General features: G+C 39.4%; 1 protein-coding gene across 7 annotated transcripts in view; it reads right to left on the reverse strand.

Annotated features, from left to right (window-relative positions):
- The window catches only part of LOC126161371 (protein transport protein Sec31A), a 154,667-nt gene that overhangs the window by 19,474 nt on the left and 117,950 nt on the right, over positions 1–17,243 (reverse strand). For 6 of the 7 annotated variants that reach the window (XM_049917142.1, XM_049917141.1, XM_049917146.1 and 3 more), the window contains 2 exons: positions 10,020–10,223; positions 8,208–8,323 (listed from right to left, as the gene is read on the reverse strand). In XM_049917142.1, coding sequence (XP_049773099.1) covers positions 8,208–8,323; positions 10,020–10,223 — 320 coding nt within the window. Of the gene's footprint in view, positions 1–4,242; positions 4,267–8,207; positions 8,324–10,019; positions 10,224–17,243 lie in introns of all 7 variants that reach the window. The other variant, XM_049917143.1, reaches the window with a different exon arrangement.

Genomic DNA, 17,243 nt, shown 5'->3' on the forward strand with positions numbered 1-17,243 from the left:
CCAGGAAGTACCATTGAGGACACATAGGACACTGAGGAACTGAGTACAGCGGGCTGCCAGGTAAGACACATGGGAGGACCAAGAGTGTTTCCTATTGAGCATGAGCCACAGGAATTTCATAGTTTCAATGAACAGAAGGGCAACAGGCCCAAGACGTAGAGACGGCAAGAGAAACCATCTGCACCACCAGAAATTCATACAGGTGGCTTTGTCAATGGAAAAGCGAACGCCACTGTCGATGTTCCAGGAGTAAAGATGATCAAGACAGCACTGAAAATGTCGCTCAGTGAGACAGGTCTGTGGAGAACTGCAATGGTTGGTAAAATCGTCAACAAAAAGGGAGCCAGAGATGCCCGGCAGGAGACAGGCCATTATACGGTTAATTGTGATAGCAAAGAGGAAGACACTCAAAACGGAACCCTGAGGCACACCATTTTTCTGGCTAACGGTGTCCAACAAGGCAGAACCCACATGCACCTTGAAAACTCGGTCTTTTAAAAATACCTGAAGGAAACAAGGCTGGCGCCCACAGAAGCACCACATGTAAAGAGTACGGAGAATACCAGCTCTCCAGCAGGTGTTGTATGCCTTCTCCAAATCAAAAAACACAGTCGCAGTCTGGGATTTCCATAGAAAACCATTCATGACAAGGGCGGACAAAGTAATGAGATGGTCAACTGCAGAACGCCACACTCGAAATCCACACTGCGCATTCATTAGTAAATTGCGGGACTTTAGTCACCACACCAGCCAGCTACGGATCATACATTCCATCACCTTACAAACAAAGGTGGTAAGAGAGATGGGGTGGCAGCTAGAAGGAAGGTTTTCGTCCTTACTGGCCTTAGGTGTGGAAATGACAGTGGCTTCACACTAGCATCTGTGAAATGTGCCCTCTGCCCAGATGCAGTTGTATGTTTTAAGGAGAAAGTGCTTGCCCACAAGAGAAAGGTGCTGCAACATCTGGATGTGGACGGCGTCTGGCCCTGGGGCAGAGGATTGGGATGAACTGAGAACATGATCTAGCTCCCTCATAGTAAAGGCGGCATTGTAACACACACTATTCGGAGAAGAGAAGGGTATCACCCGAGCCTCTCTGCTTGCTTCCGATGGAGGAAGGCAGGCTGATAGTGGGAAGAGCTCGAAACTTCCGCAAAATGGCAGCCCAAGGTGTTGGAGATAGCAATAGGGTCCACGATGACATTGTCAGGCCAGAAATTGGGAAATGGATCTTGGTCCCAGGGAGCCATCTGAGGTTGGCCCACACAACAGAGAAAGGTGTGGAACTGTTAAAGGAACTAGTGAATGAAATCCAGCTAGCTCTTTTGCTATCCTGAAGAACGCAATGACACTTTGCATGCGTCTAATTATAACGAATGCAGTTTGCCATCGAAGGATGGTGATTAAAAAGGCAGACAGCATGCCTCCGTGCGCAAATTGCATCGTGGCATGCCTTAGTCCACTAAGGGACTGGGACATGAGGTGGTAAAGAAGAAGTGTGGGGAATGGAACGTTCCGCAGCAGTAAGGATAATGTTTGTGAGATAGTCCACTTGGTCATCATAACTGAGGAAATCTTGTTCTTCGAACATCGCCAGGGAGAAGTAAAGCTGCCAGTCAGCTTTACGAAACTGCCATTTGGGAGGGCACGTGGATGGGGTAGGAGTCAGTAAACGGGAAATGGTCACTCAAATAGGTGTCAGAAAGAACAGACCACTCAAGATGACGGGCAAGCTGGGCAGTGCATTAGGATAGGTCCAAATGGCAATAGGTGTGCGAGGAGTCGGAAAGGAAAGTGAGTGCTCCAGTGTTAGGGCAGAAGAGGTTAAGCTGGTTAAGGTCAGCCAAGAGAGCACCTCTCGACAGGTCATGGGAGAACCCCAAAGGGGTTGATGCACATTAAAGTCACTGAGTAGCAAAAACATGGGCTGCCAAATAAGCTGAAGGAAGTCTGCCCTGGTGACAGCAAATGACAGAAAGACATAAATGGTACAGAGGGAAAAAGTCAGGTGGGTAAGGAAAAGGCAAACTGCAACAGGTTGAAGATTGGTAGTCAGGAAGATGGGTGGACTATGAATGTCATCCCGCATGAGCAGCATGATGCCCCCATGAGATGGAATGCCGTCCTCAGGGAGAAGGTCAAAACGAATCGGTAAGACATGTGAAAGCTCAAAGTGGTCGTGAGGGCACAATTTTGTTTCCTGAAGGCAGAGTACAAGGGGACACTGCAATTCTAAAAGCAGCCATAAATCCTCTTTGTGGGACAGAAGGCTGTGAACATTCCATTGGAGGAGAGTCATGATGAGGATGAGATGTAGGGGTGGCACCTCGATGGCTGCTGAGTGACAGCTGGGGATGAGTCACTACTACAGGGCACAGAAGCAGGATGATCCTGCCCCATGGGGTCCGCAGAAACATCAGCTTGCTTGTGAGGTCGGTCTGTGGAGTCTGTGATGAAACAAGCTGGGATATTTGTACTTCCCCTCTTGTTTTGCCATCATTTTTGAATTAATTACCATTGACGTATGTGAATATAATCTGTATTTTCATAAAAGAAAAAGGTTGGCCCCCAGTGTAAAAGAATATAAACACCAGATCTAATTTTGTGCTTAGTTTTATGTATGTAATTGGTTTTCTACTTTTTTCGACTACTCCCAGTTCGTATCTTTCTTTATAGGGTTAAATCAGTAATTGTTTCATAACTTAAATTCTACTGTTGGCATATAAACAAATATAAATTCTGTGCTAATTATAAACATTTGGGAGATGAAACAATAGCATTCTTAAAGGATACATTTGGCTCTATTTGAAAACATGTTAGCAAAACCAGCCCTTCATTAATTCCAAAGTAATTAACAGTTTTGTCAAAAGTATTGTTTATATAACTATGTATGTTAATTTCATCATTTAAACAAATAATTTGGCTTAACTCGTGTAGCGGAAGAAACTGTTAAAAAGACGGAATCTTTCGATGTATTTAGTTAATTTAATGAGTTAAGTTTCAATTTAATTTCTGTAAATTTAACTTCGAACACTGTGTAGTTTCAGCACCTATTATTGTGAGGATATATAAGGGCCCGGTTTTTGGTCATGGGACAGTCAGTCCATGACCGAGTTTCAGACGACAAACCTGTGTTGGTTAGAATCATAACAATGCATCAACTTAACAGTGAAATAAGTGTTACACCAATAGGCCATGTGTTAAAGCAGTGACAATGTCTGTTCCATAATAACTGATTATTCCGAAGGAACTGTGAATTATGTGGCTATGTTTTTACTGCTCATTGATGTTCAACAGGAAACTATTGTAGCAGTATGTGCATGTTCGCCTGCTAACTATTAATGAGGCTTACGAGTAGTTATAACAACAGTGCACTGGGCAAATAACTGTGTATTATCAGGGAGTTGTGCAAACAGTTCAAATGGCTCCAAGCACTATGGGACTTAACATCTAAGGTCATCAGTCCCTACCTAACTAACTTAAGGACATCACACAAATCCATGCCCAAGACAGGATTCGAACCTGTGACCATAACAGCAGCATGGTTCCAGACTGAAGCACCTAGAGCCGCTCGGCCACAGCAACCAGCCAGGGGGTTGTGAAAAGTGACGGTAAACATGTGAAACGCAACTGTGTATCTGTCACCTACATCATTTACAGTAGACAGTAGTTGCACATCCAACCCCTATTTTTTTTCAGCCAGTATGTCAAAACCGAGGACAAGAAATGAAGAATTAAAGAAAGTGGAAAAGGGGGGGGGGGGGGGGGGGGGGGGAGAATATGACAACACAGCAAGTAACATATTTTGTACTCTTCTAAAAAACAATTCCTGCACATCAGTTGCAGAAAAAAAGACACCATTTTGCCAAAACGCATCCATATAATCCAATGAAACTGATAAACTCTTGAAAGCAAGAATCCATCACCCAGAATTACAGAGCTGAAGGAGACAGTACAAGCTTTCAGAAATTTTAAAACCAGAAATAAGTGGCACATTCACAACTGAAACTATAAAACAAATGAACCAACATTTGACAAAAACTTTATACCATAACATTAGTGTTTCTTAAGTTTCTGTAGAAAATTAACAAATCTTTCGTCTCTTGACAATGATGTGTACAAGGCAAACATGAATTTCAGAATTCCTTATAATACTGTAAACAGATTTCACATAAGTTCATGAACTATTAGCTTGTTATATAGGCCTATATGACATATGTTAAAAATATGTATCTGACTCACCGGAACAGCCTCAAAGTAAGCTTGCTTAAAAGAAGGAACCCGTTAGTAGTATAATTAATTGGGATAAAATCAATAAAAAATACAATGTAAACACACCTGAAAATACGTTTTCAAAAACCCATTTCTTTCATGGCTCATTTCCACTTTACTGCTTTTTATATTTACTTAATAATCTTCCTTCTTGTAAAATAGACTAAGATTAACAAGAAATTCAATATTAATTTAAAGGAAAAACTTTTCTTTCTTTAGCAAAATTCTCTTACGTAAATCACACTGACTTTCTAAAATAAATCAATATATCTTTTTGCATCATTTTTCATGGTAGTAATTAGCAACCATGATATACATCTATAACTTACCAGTTACTGCTTAAAATATGGTGAAATATATTCAGTGCCAATACTGTCACTCATTTCCTTCTTCAGTTCACAAATAAAGTGAGCAGCTACATTCATGTGAAAATCTCTACAGGCACTACTCTTTGTGTAACTCACTTCTGATGCTAAAGTCAATGGAGCTCACTACATACTAACTTTTCAGAAGTAACCATTTTCTAGATGTTCCTTCCTATAAAACTTACTTTTTCATAATTGTGATATCTGCATGACAGTTGCACAATAACTAATAATTCTGGTCTGTCTATACTACTGGCAACATATCTCTGGAAACATTAACAACAATAAACTATCTGAGAGTTAACATCTGGAGAAACTTACAGTAGAGTGACTACATGAAAATAATTATAACAAAAGCAGATACCAGACAGATTATGGGACAATCCAGCACCTGGAGAAAGTGGCCATGTGTGTACAAGTTGGGCTTGTATGAATATGTGTGTGTGTGTGTGTGTGTGTGTGTGTGTGTGTGTGTGTGTGTGTGTGTTTTCTATTTCGGAAGGACTTCATTTGAAAGTTTAATATTTTAGCAGTCTTTTTCATTTTGCCTGTCTCTGTCTCAACGCTTCTTCTACATAGTTAGTAGCAGTCTATTCTTTCCACATTGTTGTTAATCCATCCAGGACTTCCCACTGTTTTACATTGCCTTAGAAAAATCATTCACACATAAATTAGGTATCTTCCAAATTCTTTGTTTCATAAATTCTTGAGTAGTGTCACGCACTTTGAGACCCTTATCACACCAGATTAATACAAGATATAGAGAAGATCCCATGGAAACTGGTACATTTCGTTTAGTAAATGCGAGAGTAAGGTGCAGCTGCTCATCAAACCCCTAAGGCAGACACTACAAGAGGGGCACTGTTCATCACAGAGAGATTTACTGTTAAAATTCCAAGTGCATATGTTGCAAGAAGATTTAAACAGCGTATTTCTTCCTACCTGCTTCACAAAATGACCATGACAAAAAATGCATCCAGAGATCCACTAACAGTTAACATTCCCACTCATCACTGAGACAGGTGATAAATCATAACTGCACCATAAGTACTCCCCACCACACACTGAAAGGTGGCTTGCAAAGCATAGATGGAGATGTGGATCAAGGACTTACCAGAATGGTAAGAATATATTCTTAATGAAACTGAAACTCTAATAGTATGTTATTGTAAGGATAACATGAGAAGGATATGAGTAAGAAGCCAAGACTTAATTATATTAACAACAGACTGTCTTCACAAGTTTGAGACAGCCGCAACCTTTTGACACGTGCCATGATGAGGAGACGCACCAGCCAACTCAAGTCCCGTTTCAGAGCCACAAATTTGGCATTACTCAAGTGGGAGATTCCTCATGGCAACAAACATTAATGTTTGCAGCTGCTGTAAATTTCTGTGTGCTGGTGGGAAATAGCACAAAAGTAATGGGAACCAACAATGAAAAGCACTAGAGAAAGACTAACATTGTCAGATTATGTGTAACTGAATAAACACCTTCAGAGAAAATGGTCATTTTATCACTTAGAGAAAACACATTCAGAATATGCATGTCACCACCATCACCATATGACATCTATGATTATTGTTTGAATGCATGTACATTCATTCCAGAAAAGGATAAACTTATTGACACCGTTCCAAGCCACCTGGTACACAGCATTTAAAGAAACCAAGAATGGCAATAGCTTACAATTACATATACATCTACGTATATGCTCCGCCTGTTCCACTCCAAATAAAGCGAGGGGGAGGGCAGTGGGGAGGGGGGGGGACTATCTATGTGCTTCCATAAGACCCCTAATTTCCTTATGCAAAATGTATGTTTGCTGCACTTGAATTACTCTGCAGCCAACTTCAAATGCCGATCCTCTAATCTTTGTCAATAGTGTTACGAGAAAAGAATGTTATTTTCCCTCCAGGGATTCCAATTAGAGTTCCTGAATTATCTCCACAATACCTGCATATTGACTGAACCTACCAATAATGAATCTAGCAGCCCATCTACAAATAGTTTCAATGTCTTCCTTTAATCTGACCTGATCGGGATCCCAAACACTCAAGCAGTACTCGCGAATGAATCACAATAATGTTTGATGTGTGGCCTCCTTTACACATGAACCACATTTTCCTAAAACTCTCCCAACATATCGAAGTCAACCATTCGCTCTTCCCTACTACCACTCTTACATGCTTATTCCATTTCATATCACTTTGCAACATTGCACCTGGATATTTCATCAATGTGAGTGAGTCAAGTAGCACAATACTAATTGCTGTATTCTAACATTAAAGGATTGTTTCTCCTGTTCACCTGCAGTAACTTACATTTTTCTGCATTTGAGTTAGCTGCCATTCGTCACATCAACCAGAAATTTTGTCTAAATCATCTTGCATCCTCCTACAGTCATGTAATGATGACACATTACCGTACACCACAGCATCAGCAGCAAACAGCCACAGACTGCTGCTCACCCTGTCCATCGGATCATTTATGTATGTAGAGAAAAATTGTGGTCCTTACCCCACTTCCCTGGGGCACTCCTGACAATACCCACATCTCTGATGAATACTCATAGTTGAGGGCAATATACTGGGATCTGTTACTTAAGAAGTACACATATGCTTATTGAACACATTTCAGTGGTGCCTGACCTAGAGTCTTACTAGAGCCATCACACTTCAATAGCATCCAACATAGCGCTCGACTAAATCAAAAAATCATTTCACTACACACATTGCAAAGCCACTATGAACTCCTCTATGACAACACTAAATAGGATGGGTATACATAAGTGACCACTGATAGATATATACACCGATCAAAAACACCCACATACATAATTTCTGCATAGGTTAAGCAGCATATGTGTTTTAAGCTAAATAAAATTTGTAGCACACTAGTGTTACAATGCAAGTCACTGAAAGGATCTTTGTTGTTAAATAAATGTGTGTTTACTACATGTGTGATGAAGGAATAAGCAGATGGCTAAGGTGAAATTATAATACTTATATCAAGCAACATTACATATGGTGAAGAGATAATCAAGGGCACTAGTCAACTTTATAGAGAAACCAATGGAGAATGCAATATAGGACAGTAGACAACAATTGTAACATTTGTATTTAGTGTAGAAAAGTTTGAATTTTCTGGAAATGTAGGTGCATTATGTAGAACTAGATTATTGCCCAGAGAATAAGCATGAAAAAGAAGAAGGGGCAGAGAGAAAGCAATACCTACTTCGTTTTTCATTATCAAATAACATGTGGAAAACTTTTCTTAGTATTCCGTGAAAGGACTCAAAAGCTACTCAACTTTGGATTTGAAAGACGGAAAGATACTAGGAGAAAACAGAGGGCAGAATGAATGAAAGGTCAGGGGTAAGATCATTACAGATGAAGCACAAGCTCAGACTGAGGAATGACTGAATAGGAATTTGATGTGTCCCCCTCAAACAAACAAGCACAACATTTGTTGTAAGTGATTAAGCAGAACCACAGAAAACCTAAATCCAAATAACTTAAAACAGATCTGAATCTTACTTTCTCAATACACAGGCTTTTCAGAACTTACCTGGTTTTTTGCAAAGTTTTTCAGTACAGGTGGGTCATTCCACCCTGGTGGAGCACCGCCTGGAGGGACAGGGATTGGCTGAACTGGATTAAATACTGTCTTTGAAGCTGGTGGCTCTGTAAGTGGTGAAAGGGAAGAGTGTTTAGTGCCTTACATTCACCATTTATATTGTCAGAGTAGATCTAGTTTTGCAAAGCAAATTATTTCTATTTGCTCAGTTGTGTTTCATTAATATTGAAAAATTGTGAATGCTAAATATACATTACTGCAAGCAGTGATGATAACCTCTCACCACAGAGGATATTTTATTATTTTACAGCCTCTTGTGACATGTTAGACTCACTATCCCCCATAAAATAAGAATGGGAACAGTTTCCTTATGGAGTTCCCTTCCTGTTGCTCTCTCCATTGACATAAAAATGCCCAACAGCTTTCAACATTGTTACTGAATTTATTTATTCATGAAACTTTTCTTAAAACATACATTCACTTAGCACCCCTTAACGAACCCATTTACTAAGAACATGCATACACTGTATATAAACTGCTGGTAATTTTCTCAATTTCTGAATTCATGTCGCACAAAACTAAGGAATTAAACTGCTTATCTACGCAGAGCTCTGCATGCCTGACTAATGTTAGGTAATACGCAAAGATTCCACACCAACTCTTGCCATCTACATTTGTTGCCCTGGGGTTAATAAACATATTAATGATGAGTGGCAAAATAGACAGTTTTTTGCATGTTCCATGGATCATATTGTGATCTGTCACCACTCTGTTGAACAAGTGAGTTAGTTCAGAATTGCAATACAAGTGTGTTCAAACAGGGCCAAAGTAAGTGAATTAACTTCCTTTTCTGGTGTTGAATGAATATGTTTCATAACATATAAAATTACCGAAAATAAAACTTTATCCTAGGTACCTAATGTCAACACAATCGCAGCTTTGTTGCAGCCATAATTTAGTAACAGAGAAAGGAACTATCCAAAAATCAAGATGTTCACTGCTGCAGAGACATCAAATTATGCAGTGCCTAGGAAGAAAATTAATATTATTACTACAGTCACAACAGCAGCTCTGGCATAACTCTGGAATGCCTGGAGCAGTGCAACTTGAAAACATAGTCTAGAACAACCAATTTTAACATGGAACTTATGGTTTTTGCACTAGTTAGACTAATTCGTTACAGTCCTGTTGACTTGTAAGTTCATATTTGATGAAATATGAAAGAATAGAGCTACAAAGAGCTGTTTGTGCAGGAATTCGTTTATCCAGTCTTTACATTCTGATAAATCCTTTCTACACAAACACATACAATCACTAGTATGGAGGTTGGAAAGTTAAAAAGAAATGGGGGAAGCGGAAGCAAGAAGGGAGCACACAAAGAAGTAACCGGGCAACACCAGGTAAGTAATTAGTAACAATTAATAGGTAAGTAATGTGATGAACTTCAACTGGTGGCTCTGGTGGCTATACAGGCAAATAGCAGCAGGAGTTGGGGGGGGGGGGGGGGGAAGGGGGGGGGGGCAAAAGGGAGGAGGGGTGAAGGAGAATTACATTCTAATAGTGGAAATACAGTTCGTGTAGCCCAGAGTGTTCAGCACGGCATAGCAACTATCTGGAATCTATTACAAATGGATGTGTATGCATATACGTGCCAATACATAGCAGCGCACTCACTTCTCACTGATAAAGATTTGTCTGACAAACTCTCTCTTTGAATTGCTAATGCTCTTTCTGAAAGTTTGCTTTAATAAAAGCAGCAAATAAATCACCTACAGTTCATGATCATTACATAACATATGTAACCTTGAGGATTGTAGACATCTGCCTGAGGATAGGAGGCAACCGGCTGTGTGGTGAGAGGAGCAGCAGGTGACCCTGGATAAACCTGTTGTCCACCTCCATATGGTGCTGGCATCCCATATGATGACACATGGTTGCCAGACTGTACGGATGGATCAATTACATAAGGCTTATTTCTTGGTCCTGTTCCAGCACCAGTATTGCTACCTGAAAATATAGTAGAATGCTTTATTTTAATTAAATATTATGATCTTTACCAGTCTAAAAGACAAACCTTACAAAACCAGGACACAGTAAGGATCATAGTTTTTTAAAAAGTAAGTCTTCCTGACGTCTCTTCACTGAGGGACTCTAACAATAACGAAAGTCTTCTCAATAGTCATAACCTTAATGAGAACAATATGTCAACATTTATTCTTTATAATTATATTTTACATACTATTGCGTTTTCATCATTCATTTAAGTAATATTTCCAGTCTATTAATGTAACTATTAATGCTGTGTCAATTTGGAAATTTACTTTTAGTTCACAAGCAACCTTTACTATAGAATACAAAATAAGCTTGCACAGGAGACATTGCTGCAGATTTTTGGTAATGTGAAAATTATTTCTACAGTACATAAAAGTAATAACAAATGTTTTAAAACACAGAGAAAAATAGACTTCTGGAATGTGTGGTTAATTGAGCATTTGTAAAATAAGTTGAAAGCTGGCCACCCAATAGATGTGCTGAAGGTGCACATGCAGTAAAAGAACAAGCAAGAACAAACTTGCAACAGAAGAACTCAATGAGGAGTAATGTAAGCATATCAGCAGAATTTAGTATGGTATTTAAAAAATAATTGTGTGCACATGTAACACACATGGTAATGAAAAATATGAAACTTTCAGAAAATAAACACACAAAATAGAACTGAAAAACATTACTGTTTCTCAACAGGCAGAATAACAAAGTAGCCCAAAAATCACAGTGGGGAAAAAAAAAAAAAAAAAAAAAAAAAAAAAAAAAAAAAAAAAAAAAAAAAAAAAAACCAGAGGAAGAAGAGTACTGGACAGGAAATGCCATGACAAACAAAGTCTTTGGAAGATATACATTTGATTTTTTGACAAAGCTCACAACCTCCAGCTTTTCGTATTTGCAGACAAGCTCAGATTGTAATTTCTTGAACAGCTTAATAACTTTCCTAGCTGTATTCTCCAACTGCATCAAAAACGGTTTTCAGATGCTCACTCTCTGTATTCCAGATGAACTGGAGATGCCGACAAGTCATATGTTACCTTTTAAGAACTGTAAAGTAATGTCAACAATGATTTTCCATTATGCATCTCGCACTGAGGTGGACCTCCTATCAAATTTATAAGATTTCTGTTGATGTCCAAGAAAATTGGAACACAGATCTCACAGTTTACTTAAACAAAAGCCCCCACTGCCACTTATTAAATAATCGGACACACTAATGTTGAACATCTCCTAATGAATTATCTTTTAAGCCTGGTGCCTGCTTGTACTATCATATTTCATTTCCTGCTCACAAATGAGGCAGTGCTCAGCAACCAGTACCTTAGCAGCTTGCGTCAGTTGTAATAGTTAAGATCTTTGTTCAACAGTTCTTATAATAAGCCAATAGAAACATACAAAGTATACAGCACCTACACCTAGCTTTTGTAATAGTTACTTCTTTCCTCAGTGAGACAAAAGGGACACCTTGGGGGAGGCTGGAAAGGAGCAACGGGTCACTCTGACCACATGTTGAGAAGGACACCTGTTGAGAGGATGAGGGGGTAAAACATCAATTCCAGATTACTTCTCTCATCCTCACAACAAATTTACTTTCTTCCATTGTTCCATGGACGAATGACTTCGGCAACATGTTTCCCGTTGGGGGAATTTGCAGCACTGATGAGTGGTTTTGGAATACCAGCTCACCCTGCTTATGGAGCTCTCTTCATGTTGTTTTGGTGCTGGCAGGGTTCAAGAGCGCAGTGTTCAGCTCTGCAGCGATTTCTGCAGTTCTTTTATTTTTTGTTGCAATGACCGTCTCAATCATCTAAGAGTAGAGTTGCATTCTACCAAAACTACGGTTTGACAGTTTTGGTACAACACATAAATGACATGGCAAATGGTAGGATTAGCACTAGCATTGGTAGGGAAAGAAACATAAGTGATGTATATGGGAGGAACTGGGAGCCAATGACTTCTCTTTGTCTTTTGTTTGTATGGTTGTGTGTTTTGCAAACAACTAGAACCGCACATCATTCAGCGTTCGTCCATTGTGTATTTTATATCCTTACAAAATATAAATTGCATGTTATAAGAAATAAAACGTAGTTGATTGAGTAACTTCTGCACTTTTATGTAACCAAAGCAATTACTTTTGATGCAAGTGCAGTTTACATGCATACACTTAAAAAATACATTATTATTATTATTTTGTACTCAACAGAACATTTATCATCTTGATCAAAGGCAAGAGTTTCCTATAATTATTGATAAACGTGAAAGTTGTTTATGAGTAACAGAAATGTGTTTTATATAAGTTCAACAAAGGAAGAGAGGTATGATATATTTTCATTTTCCAGTTTTTCATTTTACCTTTCTGTTGAGTAAATTGCCTTTTCTAGCATTATACTATAAACCTGTATTTGTTTTCTTTATTACTATAATATACCTCTATTTCGTGTTAAAAATCAAGAAGTTTCAAATAGAAGCTCATTTAACACTGACAAGTTCAGTTTTGCTATAAAAATTATTTATTTTTGAGTATCAGACAGAGGGATAACTATGTAAAATAAAAATTTTCAGCAGGTTATGCGGGCTTTTATATATCCACATTCAGTTTCTAGATGGTTTATCACTTCCAGTTTTTAAGGGAATCTTGTAGGACCCTGATCACAAATGTAAAGAAAGCGATCATTACAAAGTAATGCCCGATAGGCACTGAGCTGTGAGTGGCTCGTATTCCTGACATCACGTATTTTACACCCTGTTTTTAACGTATTAAATTACTACTATCACTGAGTTGCTGCTTTGCCTGACCGTGAGCGGCATTAGCAGTGCGTATCGATATATTCCCTTTCATAGTATCTTTGCTCGACTGCTATTCCTTTCCGGTCGTTGTCTGTCATAAGCCAGCTCAGACAGCAACTTCGGGTCTGTCAGTCAGTTGGAACGCATCTGGAGTGCACCCTGGACCTGCCAGTCGGGGAGTTTCAATGTGGCACTAGTGCAGTCAGGTTGGAGCAGTGAGGTCTGCGCCGAAATGGCTCGCCCGACCATTGCCGCCATGCATCACTTGAGCGAGCTGGGCCATGGTCTTGGTGGATCGTCGGTCAGTCGTCCTACCAGACGACCCGTTTTGGCTCACCAATCATTCATGAGTCAGCTCTGTGTGTGTGTGTGTGTGTGTGTGTGTGTGTGTGTGTGTGCATGCGCGCATCAACTCCTGATTTGTCTTTGTACATGCTTAGTTACGGTCGGATACCGTTCAGGTGTTCGTGGAAGTGGTTTTCAGGTTCTGTATGTAGTTTGTGTTATTTCCTTTGACAAGTTATTTTAAATGTTGTTGGCGTAGTGGCTCTGAGAGGTCGGTCGTCTCATCAGGCGAGGTGTAACTGGTTCTCCGAGCGTTTCTGGGCCCAACTTGTGGAACTTGGGTCAGTCCTTTCCTGGTGCAGGGATGTCGTTTAGCCAGTAAGCGTTTTTGCTCTGCATGGTTGGGTCCGCTGCCGGGCCCTGCGCAGTGTCGCAGCATGTGTGGAGCTGTCCGATCGCTACGAGCTTTGTGGTTCACCGGCCCAAGATGTCAAAGTTGAGTCGTGGTTTCAACTACTCAAGCCACATACATTCATGTTGTGTGGTTCGTTTCGGTGGTTCGCTGTTGGGAAGGTTTTCCTGTCAGCAACATCGAGTGTTTGTATTGCTCAAATTTAGCTGCCATGGGGTGCAATTAACCAAGCTGTTGTGTCGGTCAGTTCGTGGCTGTCCCCTGGTTGGGTTCCGACGGATCAAGTGTAGTTGGCCTCACCACCTGTCTCGCCTAAGTGAATGAGGGTAGACTGACCTCCCTGGAGGCTTCTGAGTGCCACCAGTGTTTAATTAACTGTTTTTAGTGGCTTAAAATTTAAGGCTTATGGTTATTTCATTTTATCTTAAAAAATGTTTGCAAAATTAATTCTTAAATTTATCTTTCAAGCTTAAACATTGCGGCCTTCTGCCTTTAAAAGTCTATGGTAATACATTCTAAAATTTTAAAACTGAATTGTGGCCTTCAGCCTTTGGTATTGCACCTTGCATATGTTTGTTCTATCTACTTTGCTGTGATGTATTTTTTTTAATTATTTTATTGCTAACTTAATTGAATTTTTATCTTGATGATTTGTTAAGATTTCCTGTTTGGAGGCCTTCAGCCGTGAAAGAGTTGCATTCGGTAAAGGTCCGGTTATGAGCCGCTTCGGTTGTAAAAGTGTTATTAAATTATGATAAATTACAATTAGAAGGTGAAACTGACCCCAACCTTATTTGGCCCTTTCCACAATCCTAACTACCTGTTCTGCGCAGCGGGTTTAGTGGGCATCTCAGGCACACCACACACTGAACGTACATGTAAGCAGGTAATCTTAATTGACCAAAGCTACTATGAAAACTACATTTACACTTACTTATGACAGTCTACGGTGACCTACAATAGTTTTACAACTCTACTCGAGACACACCTTTGTACACGTTGTTACTTAGTGAATGATGTTTCACCACATTTCCTGTACGCTGTATAAATCTTCAATACGGTGCCTTCTGAAACATCAAATACTTCAAGCAACCATCATTACGGAAACACCCACCATATAAGCACCAACTATTTTCCCACCTTAGAATGCACTGATCTCCAACATAACGCACACACAACTACATAGAACAGTGGACAAATACAACAGGACAACCCGCGTGTTTGGATAGGATCTGCATTCATGTTCAAGCATGCACTACTCACAGTGTTTTCATATTTTTGTCCACCCTTCTAAATATCGGTCAATATACCTAACTTTTTTGAGATACCTTGTCATTAAGTTTTTGTCTTGTACTGTGAATTTTGAAAGTGACATTTTCACATCAATAAAGTACGGGAAGTTCTGGTGGAATGAGAATAATTCAGAAGTAAAGGAGACCCACTCACCGAATAGCAGGCGAATGAGTCACCGACAGGCATACATAAAAAGAGAACGGAAACTTTTGATTGATTAATTAATTTAACAGAAGAGGTAAAACAGCTTAGGTCTGAGCTGCCACTGCCCGCACTGAAACTAGGTTTATTGTGCGGTATCGTCCCCTGTATATCTAGTAAAGCCAACAAGTGCCCTTTAATAGTGCATGGAGTCCCTCTACCAGTTTTTGTTAGACACAATTTCTTCAGATGTAGTTGTCCCAAAGATTCTGTATCTTTTACTCTCCATTGCCATGCATTCAAAGATTATGTGTGATGCACGGAAGCTTTAATACTGTAAATTCTTTATTATCTGTGCGCAAATGTCTGCTTTGCGGAAAATTTTTCTTTAATTCAGGAGTGGTCATGGGTGAGCAATAATGTCACATTACAACACAAATGTAGCAAAGAATGTTGTGCCCGAACACTGTAAGCGCTGGACTGTCATTGTTGGGGGAGATATTCACAGGTTTCTGTTTGTGCCAACCAATGTTTTTAATCCAAAAATGTGTTTTGTTAGCGATATAGCAGAAACTGGAAATAATATACAAACTGAAAGAAGGCAGTATTGGTACATGAAATCTGGTATTGATTTACAGTGTAGGTGAAACTACAATATGTGATAGTAGGAAAAACAAAGACAAACTAGCTCATTTGCTAGCAGTTCTGTTGCATCTCATAGTTCGTCTGAAAATATCTATGTAAGCAGAACAGGACAAAGCAATGTTGGAATGGTTTCAACAGTGAAGAACAAAGAGCACACAAGTATCTGGCGCAATATCTAGTAAACAGGTCCAATTTTTCTTCAAAACCTTGTGGACTGAGGAGTTTTTAACACATCCTCCAGCTGGTTAACAAAATTTAAAGAACATCAAGGTATTTGGAAGACTGTCATCCAATGAGAAACGTTAAGTGGGGATAATAAGGCTGCTTCTGAATTTTTTAATGATTTCCAAGTTTATTGTACGAGAAAATTTAAAGCTAGAGCAAATATACAGAGGATGAAACCGGATTGTGTTGTAAGGATCTACCAACAAAGAATTTAGCTTTCGAGACAGAGAATTGTGCGCCTAGTTATGAATTAAGCTAGGAAAGGTTACCCGTGTTGTATTGTGCTAATGGTATGGGATAACACACAGTTAAGCTTGGTTTAATAGCTAAAGCTAAAAGAAACAAACTATTTCAAAGGAAAAGAAACACACAATTCAGCTCTCTATTATTTTCACCACAAAGGGACATGGATGGACCACACAGTATTTCAAACAAGGCTTGCTTTGTGTCTCAGGTGCGAGAACATTTAATGTCGAAGGGCCTACTTACAAGAGTTGTATAGTTACTGGATCAATGCATCAACGCATGTGACCAAAAATGTTCTGAACTTGATTGTTGGTATGGAACTTGCAAAATATTTATCTCCTAATGTGACAGCTTCATTCCAGCAAAAGGATCATATTGTCATTGCTGCCGTGAAGAAAATTTATAAAGGAAGTCTCTACAAAAACTTTTCAATGAAGGCAGCAATCTTTAAACATTTTGGAAACAATTAACTGTGTTAGACCCAATTCACAGTGTCAAAAGTAGGGTAAAACAGTCAACCACAGCCAAGTCATGGAAACACATTAACCCTAAAATTGACAATCTGTAATTCCGATGATAACGAAGACTGTTCATTAGCACTGTTAGCTGCTGTTTTTGAAAGTACTCCTGGATATGAAACTGTTGACAAAGAAATTATTTGTGAATGGGTTGCTATCAAGTACACAGAGCCACCTCATCAAACATTGAGTGACAGTGCTACTGTTCGGTGAGTACAAGAGAAATCTGAGGTGGTGAATGACACTGATGAAGATGGTAACATTCCTCTAATTCCACAAACAGTAATGGGTCATATATCAGCACTTCAATGAGCCGAAGGGTAACTGGACTCCCTTTCTGGCAAGTTGGTGATGTCTAAAATTCGTAATGTGATATGCGAAAGTCAAGCTTCCTCACTGAGACATAAATCAATCCAATGTGAAATTGGATTG

The sequence above is a fragment of the Schistocerca cancellata genome, chromosome 2, assembly GCF_023864275.1.
Source record: "Schistocerca cancellata isolate TAMUIC-IGC-003103 chromosome 2, iqSchCanc2.1, whole genome shotgun sequence".
NCBI classification, from domain to species: domain Eukaryota; kingdom Metazoa; phylum Arthropoda; class Insecta; order Orthoptera; family Acrididae; genus Schistocerca; species Schistocerca cancellata.